This window comes from Cyprinodon variegatus, unplaced genomic scaffold (genome assembly GCF_000732505.1).
Source record: "Cyprinodon variegatus isolate N-32 unplaced genomic scaffold, C_variegatus-1.0 Scaffold449, whole genome shotgun sequence".
In the NCBI taxonomy this organism is placed as follows: domain Eukaryota; kingdom Metazoa; phylum Chordata; class Actinopteri; order Cyprinodontiformes; family Cyprinodontidae; genus Cyprinodon; species Cyprinodon variegatus.
In genome coordinates, this window is record NW_015150902.1 from 125,352 (window position 1) to 137,548 (window position 12,197).

Here is a 12,197-nt window from a genome sequence, read left to right on the forward strand (position 1 = left end):
AATTCGGGACATGGCTGCAGCCGGTCGACGGTGAAGATCACAAAACATATGAGAGTCATGGGTATTTTTTGATGGCATTAAAATTATTTCTAAGAGCATTAAAAGGCATTAAATTAGAGTTACCCATTCCTGTATAAACCCTGTATTAATACTCAACAAAGGTTCCTATTCCGCATCTTGCCATGCAGAAGCAGCAAGAAAAGAAAAACAAACATGGCGGACGGTAATGCAAAGAGCAATCTTTTTTTTTTATCATCTTGAAAAGGTTGAGTTTTTAATGTTGGGAAAGATCACTAGAAGCGCTCCAGTACTACCATCCATGTTAACTTCCGTCAACACAGAGCAGGCTTTATTGTGATGTAATTGCTTCCTCTAATGTGCATGCAGGACACTTTACCTGTATGAATGCAGTTCAAACAGGAGATCACATAGAAACCGCATATATCTGGAAAAATCTAAATTGAGCATTAAGGCCTGCAGTGTAAATGTAGTCTGTTTAAACGAGAAGTTTCAGCTGGTGCTTATGTTTCACTTCAACAGGGAAGAGTCTGATTATCAGCTAATAGTGTTGGTGGAAAATTATGGGATGTCAATTGTTCATAGCAATCTGTTTCCATCTTTGCAATAAAAACAGATGAATGTACGTCCCTTTGACCACAAATTGGTCCAAATGAGGTTTTAATGCTATAAAAGCTCCAAAACAATCTCTAGAAGTGAAGTCCCTTTTATTCTATTACTGTCAGGGTTTGGTTGAGATTTTGAGGACCTACAGTAAATGCAGAGGTGAGGAGGCAGAGGTGAGTTCTTGAAGATTTAATGAAGTAATCACATGCAACTGAGGCAGGAATCCAAAAATCCAACATAGCAAAATACATAAAAAACAGAACCTTGGAGACATCAAGGAAAACAAGCATGAGGAGCCAGGAAAAGACGAGGAACCAGCACTGAGGAACTGCACAGGAAGAGAATATATGGGAGACTGAACAAAGACAGAACTAATGAGCTATTTGGGAGCAGGTGTGCATAGAGGAGTCTAGAAGGGAGCTAGGGAAAAGGAGACCAACACAAGAGGGCAACAAAGAACCTAAGAACTCAAATATATCCAGAAAACACGACAAAATAGGAATTAAACAAATAAAACTAGAAAACACGGAAAAACATGGATCAAAGTGAAACTGAAAACTCAAAAGAAAATTTAACAGAACCAAGACCGTGACGACTACATGTCGTTATAATTTTATTTTTTATATATGATCTCAAAATAAAGTCACTCATTCTTTCCAACTGTTTTTCTGAACATCGCTTTATTACAAACCTCCCCAAAGTCGGTCCTCGAGGCCCGCTATCCTTTTTTTAACCCTTTTTTTCCAGGTTTCCTTGCTCCAGCACAGCTGATTTTAATCGAAAGTTGATTAACAGGCTTTTGCTCAACTACTATCATCATAATCAGCTGTGCTTAAAGCAGGTAAACGTCTAAGACTTGCAGGACCGTGGCCCTTGAGGAGCGACTTTGGGGATGCCTGCTTTTAAAACATTCCTGTTTAAGGAATACATTTGCAATCATGTTTCTGGTTTTGTTTAACAGATCCAGGGTCCGGTCCATCCTCACGCCATCATCATTTTGCCAAACAAAGCCGGAACAGAAGTTCTGGTTTGCTATGAAGATGAAGGCGTCTACATCGACACGTACGGCCGCATCACCAAGGACACGGTGCTGCAGTGGGGCGAGATGCCTACATCCGTCGGTAACTAGACCCCAAAAACTGCTCCGAAAACCCATGAACCTCCCCCAGCCGCTCTAACTCTCCCCTCCTTGTCCAGCTTACCTTCAGTCCAACCAGGTGATGGGTTGGGGAGAAAAGGCCATAGAGTTGAGGTCTGCCAATACAGGGAACCTGGAGGGAGTCTTCATGCACAAGAAGGCCCAGAAACTGAAGTTCCTGTGTGAGAGGAACGACAAGGTAAGAGGGAGACTGAAGTAAACATCAGCAGATTGTAATAGTTTACTCAGACGCTTTTTCATGCCGCAGGTGTTCTTTGCTTCGGTGCAGTCCGGAGGCAGCAGCCAGATCTACTTCATGACGCTCGGACAGAACTCTCTGTTCAGCTGGTAGCCGTCGCAGCCGTCTCTCGGGCTCTAGATCTTTCTTCAGGATTAGATTTGTACTGAACCAATCAGAGGGCAGGATTTACCGATTAGCCTTCTTCTGCTTGAATCCATCCAGCGCAGCCGTCGGGACCTCAGATTCCCAGAAAGGTAACTTTAGCTGATTGCCGCGTTGCTTGAAGGCAGAGCTAGCAGCGCCTTAATGAGATAGCAGCAAATCTTAATGTGTGGACCTCAGATCCGTATGAGAGGTTGATCTACAGCCGCTGAAGAAGATTCGGACTTCATCGTGTAACAAGTTCCTGGACATCCGTCCACATCGAACCATCAGTATCCGTTCGATGGATCACCAGTCGGCTGATGGGGAGCACGCCCGTTTTTTGACGTTTGCTTAGACTTCCCATCTGCCATACCTCAAAGATGTTTGAAATTAACGACTTTTAGATAATCCCACCCTAATTTATTCTAGTAAACATGAGCCTATGAACTGTAGGAAGTTTATCTTCATGTTAGGATGATGTGACACCATCATTTAGATACATCAGCAGCCTTTAAAACAGACAGAAATCTGATAACTAACTGGAGTTTATCAATAAATTAAACTTTTTATTAGTGTATGCTGAATAGTCTTCCTCCTCTAATAGTTCACTATCAGTTAAAACTATTTTTACATAAGAAGGACCAAAAATGTAACTGCTTTGAAATATTATGGTGATTAGTAACAGTCCACTGTTACTATTTTCTGTACAGCTTAAGATTTATCTAAAATGCACTGTTTTCTAAATGTTTTACAAATCAAAAAGCCATCTGTATTTCCCTGTACAGAGGGTAAATAAACAGGCTCATAAATGTGAAAAACTCAGAACAGACTGTGTTACTTCAGTGATTTTTAAATGTTTTTCCTAGTGTTGAATAGGAGCCACTGACCATAAAGCTCTTTTCGGGGTTTCATTAAATTAATTATCTTTGTTTGTTTGTCTTTTTTTGGCTTGACCTTTTCCCTGGTGTGTAAAAAAAAAAAATCAGGTGTTTTGCACAATAACCATCATAATGGTGTTTTTTTTTTTATGTTTCCTGCTATGAAATGAAGTCATCTTTTTAAGTCAGACATATAAAACCGACAAAGTTCATGTTTTTTGTCTGCTTTAAATCAGTATTTGTTACTCTACAGTCTGATAGGATTTTATATATATCTTTTATTTTTTTGCTTTGGCTGCTTTTGAGCCTTGCAGCTTAATTCATGCAAAGAGTTAAATTGTGAAAATGTTTCATGTTTGGATTTCAGTGAAATGAAAGAAAAACAGCAAAACATTTAGTTTAACATCAATAATTGTCCAATAAAAAATGGTTAATTTGCTGAGATGTATAAAATACTTATATATGATTATAATACTATACAGAATATTCCAACCAAATGATCAAGCTGCACATTAATTGTCCAAAGACCTTTGTGTGAAGAAAAGTTCACCAAAAATATGTTTATTTTGTATTTGGAAATGATTTTTATTGTCATTATGTTAGCATTCCAGCATGATGTTTAGCTAGCTTGCTTTGTATGATGACCTGCAGGTTTTTACCAGAAATATTGCCAAATGTTTTTAATACTTTTCGTTTTTTTAGTTGGTAGTTTTAACTTGAAACTGCAGCTGGTTCTGTGAGGATATCGTGAGCAACACAAAAACTGACCTTACTGGGTGTTAAACGTTTTATTGCTAACTTCTTATCGAATGTTTTATGTTTGTTTAAGCAGAAAAAAAATTACATTCCTTTCTAACAAACTCGGAACATTTGGCTTATTACTGCTAAAATCAAATTACACATAATAAACTCAGCATTTTCATGAGTTCGCTAACTTAAGCTAACTACAACAAAATGGTAGATGCTAGCTTTTGGAGCTAGCTAACATTTTAGGCTATTGTATTCCTAAGTTTTGAGCTTATTGGCTAGCTGCATTTCAATTTTAGTTTTAAAAAAAGGGGGGAAAGTAATTTTAACATTGAAGGACACTAGAAATTGCATGTAGCATTAAAAAAAAAACAAAAATATAGATTCAAATGTGGTGAATTTACATGGAAATATATAGACTAGTTTCACCTGATTTATCGGGTTTGATAATTGATGGATGTTTATGAAGGGATCTCATTTAGAAACTAAAAAATGATGCTAACCTTTGTTTAGCTTCAGTTACATTAGAGGACAGATTGAGGCGCTATTTAGCCGTGTTCTCTACTAAAACGGTAAACACATTGGATTCGTAACAGCGCAGCAAAGCAGCATACATACATATGTTTGAAAACTGAAATTTACACCTGATGCCGAAGAGAACGCTCCACAGCAACGGGACACTTAGAAAAGACGAGCTTTTATGACATGGGGAAGTAAATTAAACAGTACTATGTGTTTAAGTTATGAACTTATAAATAATGTGTGATCACTTGAGAAACGTTAAAAAACAATCCACTGGACTTTGTTTCCAAGTTTGAAGACGTTTCGCTTTCCATCCAGGATCTTTTTCAATTCAAAATGTCAGAAACAGCGTTGAGTCCAAGGCTTTATAGAGTTGACCTGTTTTGGCTCAGAAAACATATAAATTGAACCTGACGAACGGGTCCGCCCCTTAAGGAATGGGGAGTCGTTTGGGTCCTTTGTTGTACTGCAATAACCGATGCCTGGCTGAATGTGGCTCCATGTATAATCACCTACAAATCAGTTTTCTGACCAATCTGATGAGTTATCAAATATGTATTTTTTTATCATGTCACAATTACCAACATCTGCTGGTTGGGCGTCAATAACTGTAGGCGTTGGGTTATTATCTTGTTAAAAAAAAGCTCCATGTAGCGCGTGCAGATGGCGCAGTGGTTAGCGCGCATGACCCATGTACGGAGGCCTTAGTCCTCGATGTGGCTGACCCTGTGGTCCTTCGCCGCATGTCTCTCTCTCTCTTATATCCCCTTTTCCTGTCAGCCTACTGTAGGAAAAACAAGCCGCTAGTGCCATGTAGAAAACACACCTTGTCCTGAAGTCAACTTTCAAACCGGATGTTGTGTTACTTTTTCTTCCTAGCCCAAACTGGAGCGTATACGTCTCTGAAATTAGAAACTCATCGTAAATTAGGAACAGCGTCGCATATCTACACGTGTAACCGTTTGCGCATTTATTGCTCTGCTGCACTGCGCATCATAACGCCACCGGTGTATCCCCCTTAAGAACACTGTTAGTAAAGAGTCCAGATGAGACACTCGAAAGTAAGCTGACTTGGATCTAGCTTTCTATGAATTTCATTGATGTACGGTAGCGTCAATTTTTTCCACAAATCTTTATTATAAAATAAATAAAATATCCCAGTTCTTAATTCCAGGTAACAAAAACTGAAATTTTAAGAAAATTAATGAAGTTAATACAATGAATTCATCATCTGTCCAATAAAACTGTAATCTAAATAATTGGTACCCTACCTATGCAAGTGGTCCTTATTGGGCTTTATTCAACTCCCAAATTGATTCCATACGAACGAATATGTTGTTGTTGTTTTTTTCATGGCCGGGAGGGGGTTACAGTCATTACAACAAGTCTGGGTGGAAAAAAAGAAGCCAATATTCCATGTCTGTCTCTGCCGAGTTAGTCCGGGTTGGCTCCCTGTTGCTAAGCGTTTCACAGTAGCTGGATCTCTAATGAGAGCCAAACAGATCAGAGCGTCTCCTCCCACACCTTCCACCGGCTGGGATCATAACAGATTCAGTTTCAGACCTGTGCTGACTCACATCTCTTCCACTCCCACCAGCTCTTTAAACCTTTCTTGTTTCTGACACTTTTCCTTCCCTGCTCAACTCTGTACCATCTGAGTCTTGAGTCCTTTACTGCTTTTAGAGCAGATTTTCAATCCGTTCCTTAAAATGTAGTTGGCCTTTTTTTCCAGAACTTTGTAACTGAACAAAGAGCTGTCAGACAAAATGAAAGAGTCTTTACAAACTTTACTGACAATGGGAATCTTTTAAAAGGTTGGTGAGCTTGTTTTCTTAGTAAACATTGAATCCGCTCCCCTAACAGTTTAATATAACAGGAGGTGAGGACCCACGGGGGATAATATGCTGTATAGTCTTAAGGAATGAATGTTGAAACGTTGTGGTTGTTTATGGGCCAGAGTGAGGTAGACTAGAAACATAAAATGTCTTAAGCAAGAAGGGATGGAGTTAGAGTGGTAGATGGTGGCTTTAAGGAAGTGTTAAGTGTCACATAATCGAGGTTGGTTATCATTGCTAATATTCCAAAAAAGTTCAAATATGTCTTAGGTTTTTAGAATTAGAGGGAAGATCTGTCAGACTGACCGAAACAGTAATTACACTTAGTAATGTTTCATTATTGACACATAAAAGGTGCATAGTCATGTTATATATATCTGTAAAAAATGAATAGAAGACCAAGCTTTAGCTCATCCTGATTAAAAATGAAGTTATATTCACCCAGCCTCCGTCCTGATAGCTTTTAGATAATCATTTATGTGCCTAAATAGAATTCCAGCATCAGGTGTGATGCACAGATATTAAAAGAGGTGGCGCCATCTGCTGGCGTAGTCTCCTTCTGGCTATCAGAAAGCCAGAAAGAAACTACTAAACAAAGTTTGACTGTCCTGCAGTGAATCACATAAAAAAAAAACAGCTGGCTGTGGTCAAAGACCAACTGATGTTTGTTAAGTTAACTGATCTACAGCATCTCTGTTCTAGTGAATCCACCTCAGAGCTGAAAGCAGGAAGAAAATTCCTGTTCACAACAAACACAAACGGAGAAACATAAAGCTAAGAACCAATCGGTCTATCTATGTAGACTTTGGTTTGGACAATGTCATTGCTATATCAATAGCATCAGTTTTAATGAACTTTAGCAGCTGCATCTGAACGCCTTTAGGTCTTTTTCAGTTAACACCAATGTTTAGACGGTTTTTTATCTTTTTTCATATTTTTTCACAGTGGATCTTGGATTTTCCTTCATTATTTCCACACATTCTTGGGAGTTTCTAACTGGCTAAACTGCAGTAGTCTACTTACTTTTTTACCCCCTTTTCACATGCAAAGCTTCATACCTTGTTGGTACATAAGGGGTTAATTTACTAACAAACTTTGCAAAAACAAGTAAAAAAACATGATGTTCTTTCAGAAAACATTGTATTTAAACAAGAGTGAATTACCAACGTATACAAAACGGTCAAGTAACGTGACTATGCACCTTTAAAGGTAATCTTTGCTCATTAACGAACCAAAATAATCTCCATTAAATGCAAAACAATAACAGTTTTATAGTTATATATTGGCTGCTTTTTTATCAAAAATTGATTTATTTACCCTTTTCAGGTTACAAAATTCAAGTGTTAGCTTAATTATGGTTGTATTCCATGAATATATATATATATATATATTCTGTAACATTGTTATTGCACTGGACCAATGTTTGTGTTGTATACTGTACCCCCTTCCTCTTTGAATTGACTTGAGATTTCCATTTTTATTTACACAAAGAAAGGAACGACAATAAATATCTTGAAATGTTTTGCTGCTTCTTGTGATTTTTTTCCCGTTCAAACTCAAACAAACCTGATGTGTTCTCCAGTAACACTTGCTGCTGCCTGAAGGTAGCTGCTACATTAACCATTGGGGCTAAAAAGATTTTTAATGTTCACAGTCGTCCCTATTTGACTGATGAAGACGAATGCAAACATGATTAAGGACAAGTTTCAACTAGTTTATCTGATACTTTAAAGGTTAAACTTCCACTTTTATATCAGCATTTTAACATCAAAACAAAAAACAGAATGGTACCAAATAAAGTATTAATCTTGTTCAAGATGTAAGTCATTATTTTATGCATTTTGAGGGGTTCAAAATGCTACTCCAACACAGACACAAAATGTTTCTGCACCGACAGGAACGGGAGGTTGAAGTTCCAGGAGATGAAGCTAGTGACAGAGCTGAGAAATGGCTTCTTCTCAGAGTTACATCGTCATCTAATCATCTAAAAATATCTATTTATATACTTAAAATATTAAAGAATGCTAAACTACATCGTATAGAAAATATTGAAGACTTGTTAAAGAAATTAAATTGTTTTACATTCTCTCCATAGTATTGCGTGACGTCATCATCGGACATGCTCAGAGCAGTCACAGTAACGTTCGAAAGGCTATTTAAGTGTTTTTTATGTATTGCTTGTGCAGTTAGGAAGCAGAGACAGAGGCATATCTTGCAAGACAAAAGGTTCAAATGTATTTAACGTCCTCAGACGGAGAGATAGAGCTCGGACTGAGGCAACCTCAGCACTTACATTTATACCTTACAAAATCCCAGGGGAACCAACCCACCCCCTGCATAAAGAACTTTCTCACACTTGAACATTTGGAGGAAAGACAACTTGAGTTCATCAAGGCCGTTCCCTCTGGGTTAATATATCTTGGCCAGATTGATCTTCTCAAAATACCAGTCCTCCCCTTCATGCCATGAAGAAGGATGTGTAATGCCACGTTCACACCTAAAGCAGCAGGAGCAGCAGAAATGCGCGTGCTGCTTCATTTTTGATGCTTGTACCAGTTTAGTTCTGACGCGCTGCTGAAGCATCTTTGCTGCTCTGGCTGCACAGTGAAAAAAAGTGGGTCTGATGCGCATTGGGCCGAGCTACCTTATCCTTTCTTTGCCTGTAACAATGGCAGCTGTATTTGCCGTGATCAGTGGGTAAAATTTTAACATGTTTTTCAGTGAGAAAGTCCACCTAAAAACTTAATCTGTGCAGTTCGTCTAGATTACCATGCTGCCTTCAAATAATATTTCTGTGGGAGCCACTCAGACCCCCGTACAATAGCACTGTGCTGTCACTAGGAATGCTGTTCAACAGCAGCCTCTGGCCCGGTCGCCTCCTCACGGTTTGCTGTGGCAGCAGGGAGGCGTTTTTCATGTACGGAATCCAAACTGCAGGCAACTGGGATAATAATAGGTAACATGTTTTGCCGGCAGATTTCAGCATTTTAAGTTAAGTAAGGTGTTATTAAACTGTTTTAGAGGAGTGATCATAGTGATCTGCATCAGCAGAGCTGTGTCCGTCTCCCTGCCAACTCCCAGATCAGCTTCTCTGATTGGTTGATGCGGTGCGTCAAGCAGCAAAAGTAAAATTTTTCAACTCCAGCAGCTGCTGCTTTTGCAGGGCATCGCAAGCGTCTGAGCACCTGACGCGCTGCAGGACCTTTTGCTGTGCCTTGATGCGCGTCAACCATTGACTTTGCATATAAACTAGCTGCTCCTGCTGTCTCTGCTGCTTTTGATCTGAACGTAGCAGAACTCATTCTTTTCTCTCATGAAAAGAAGCTGCCTTTTCTTTCTAAGGTTTTAGAGAAAATTGTGTACTGTCAGCTGACACAGTTTTTAGATGACAATGGCATTCTGGAGGTTTTTCAGTCAGGCTTTAAAACTCTTCATAGTACAGAATCTGCTTTAATAAGAGTTTTTAATGACNGGCCGAGCTACCTTATCCTTTCTTTGCCTGTAACAATGGCAGCTGTATTTGCCGTGATCAGTGGGTAAAATTTTAACATGTTTTTCAGTGAGAAATTCCACCTAAAAACTTAATCTGTGCAGTTCGTCTAGATTACCATCCTGCCTTCAAATATTATTTCTGTGGGAGCCACTCAGACCCCCGTACACTAGCACTGTGCTGTCACTAGGAATGCTGTTCAACAGCAGCCTCTGGCCTGGTCTTCTCTTTGAGGTTTTCCGTGGCGGCAGGGAGGCGTTTTTCATGTACGGAATCCAAACTGCAGGCAACTTGGATAATAATAGGTAACATGTTTTGCCGGCAGGTTTCAGCATTTTAAGGTAATTAAGGTGTTATTAAACTGTTTTAGAGGAGTGATCATAGCGATCTGCATCAGCAGTGCTGTGCCAGTCTCCCTGCCAGCTCCCAGATCAGCTTCTCTGATTGGTTGATGTGGCACGTCAAGCAGCAAAAATTTATTTTTTCAACTCCAGCAGCTGCTGCTTTTGCAGGGCATCGCGAGCGTCTGAGCACCTGACGCGCTGCAGGACCTTTTGCTGCGCCTTGATGTGCATCAACCATTGACTTTGCATATAAACTAGCTGTTCCTGCTGTCTCTGCTGCTTTAGGTCTGAACGTAGCAGAACTCATTCTTTTCTCTCATGACCTTTGTTTGGAGCCTGTGAGGCTAAAAACAGACATACCTCAACATTTTTTACTAGCATCCAGGTTCTCAGTTTGTAATAATGACATTTAGCCCTCAGCCTTATGCTTCCGCTGTTGGCTCATGCTTTATATCAGCAGTGAAGCTGCTTTTCCACTGGTTGGACATAAGAGGTGGCCCCCTCCCCTGTAAGACGGTATCAGGCTCCCACTCCCTCCATGTGTCCGTCTCTGGAAGTTTTATGTTTCCACAGACGACTCCGTGGCACCAGGCGCAGGTTTTCTGTCTCGCTGTCCTGGATAAACTTCTTCATCCAATCATCGGCCATGACACCCTGAACACACATTTAAGTTCATTTACATCTTCTGATGTTTTAATGTAATATTTACCTTTGAAAGAATAAATAACTGATAACATAAAAAAACTTTTTTGTAATTGTTTTAAGTGCTGATGAATTAAATTCCTTTAATATTTTTTTCTTGACACTGAAATCTGTATTTTGCTCCTTTCTCTGAGCCTCACTGTCCCCTCCTCGTGCCCCCCCCCCCCCGCCTCAGATTCCCTCCTAACCCTTTCAACACACCCATGAGCAAGTACACACACTCACACACACATCCATACATGTGTAAAAGTGTTTCTCAGCTCATCAGGCAGCCTGCAGCCGTCATGACCAGCAGGCCTCGGGTCACAGAGCGGTTTGACAGCATCGGGATCTTCCTCCTGCTGGATTAAGACATTTGGTTCAATCAACAGAGGAAAGCACAGGCAGGTAAGGGGCTTACGGCATGCTGGGGGGAACCAGGCCTGTTTTACATGTGCATGGCCTCCATCACTGGCAGTATAGTAGGAGATCCCAAACTAAACTCAGGCAGCAGAATCATAGTGGGAGTCCAGATGACAAAGCAAAAGTAAACCAGCTGCCATTGAAGTGGTTCAAACCTGTTAGGTTCATGATAGAGCAACTGGTGCAGGGAATGAGTTAGCAGTCAGAGAGAAGACAACAGCTGACAGAGAGTTTAGAGGGGGGGGCAGATCTAATTTTATGCATCGTCATGAACCTATGAAGCCCCCACACTGAGTTTTTCTGTCTGTATCTCTGTTGGTGTGATTAAAACTAAGGGTCTGGATGCTTAATGGGACAAAATGACTCTAAACCAAGTTGTTATTTATAGTTTGCTGAGTGAGGCAGTGAAATCTCACTGGTGTGTGTGTGTGTACACCTGTCTAGCCCTCAGAGTGAGGACCATTTTTCCAATTTCACCATCTAATACTATTCTGCTAATGGTTAGGTTTAGGTGTCAATTGGTTAGGCTGAAGTATGCATTGGTAATGGTTAGGTTTAGGGCATAGAAAGGGTTAAAAATGACTGAAAATCAATGGGAGTCAATGGGAGTCAACACATGGTCCTCACTTCAATAGCAGAACGAGTATGGGTGTGTGTGTGTGTGTGTGTACCTGTCTAGCCCTCAGAGTGAGGACCATTTTTCCAATTTGACTACAGATTGAGGACCAGCTGTTGCAAAGTGAGGACATTTTGCCGGTCATCATGCTTAGGTTTAGGTTTAGTTTAAGGGTCAGGGCATAGAAAGGGTTTAAAATGACTGGAAGTCAATAAGACTCAACTCACGGTCCTCACTACATATAGCAGAACGAGTATGTCTGTGTGTGTGTTGCTGGGTGAATGTCAGAGCAGCACCAGCTTGGCATGCAGAGCTCTGGTTGGTCGGTGCGGGGACTGATCAGCTGACACCCCGGAGGTGAAGGAAGCTTGTTTTCCAACAGTTGAGGAAAAGCTGAAAGTCCTCCCACACCTTTGCTGAACTTTGAAATCGTGTTTGCAGAAATACGATGACTGAACCGACCAATCATCTTCAGGGGAGCAGATCAAGCAAACAGAGGCTCCCATCGGTCTCA

General features: G+C 40.3%; 2 protein-coding genes across 2 annotated transcripts in view; both read left to right on the top strand.

Moving 5' to 3' along the window:
- The window catches only part of LOC107093839 (mitogen-activated protein kinase kinase kinase kinase 4-like), a 107,582-nt gene extending 103,474 nt beyond the window's left edge, over positions 1 to 4,108 (top strand). Inside the window, 3 exon segments of the mRNA XM_015389140.1 lie at positions 1,586 to 1,745; positions 1,822 to 1,961; positions 2,031 to 4,108. Of these exon segments, the coding sequence (XP_015244626.1) occupies positions 1,586 to 1,745; positions 1,822 to 1,961; positions 2,031 to 2,114 (384 nt within the window). The 3' untranslated portion in view covers positions 2,115 to 4,108.
- A 6,803-nt stretch (positions 4,109 to 10,911) lies between these two features.
- Positions 10,912 to 12,197, top strand: part of LOC107093832 (palladin-like) — a 42,071-nt gene continuing 40,785 nt past the window's right edge. The window contains exon 1 of the mRNA XM_015389132.1: positions 10,912 to 11,052. The gene's annotated coding sequence lies outside the window, so the exon portion shown is untranslated. The remainder of the gene's footprint in view (positions 11,053 to 12,197) is intronic.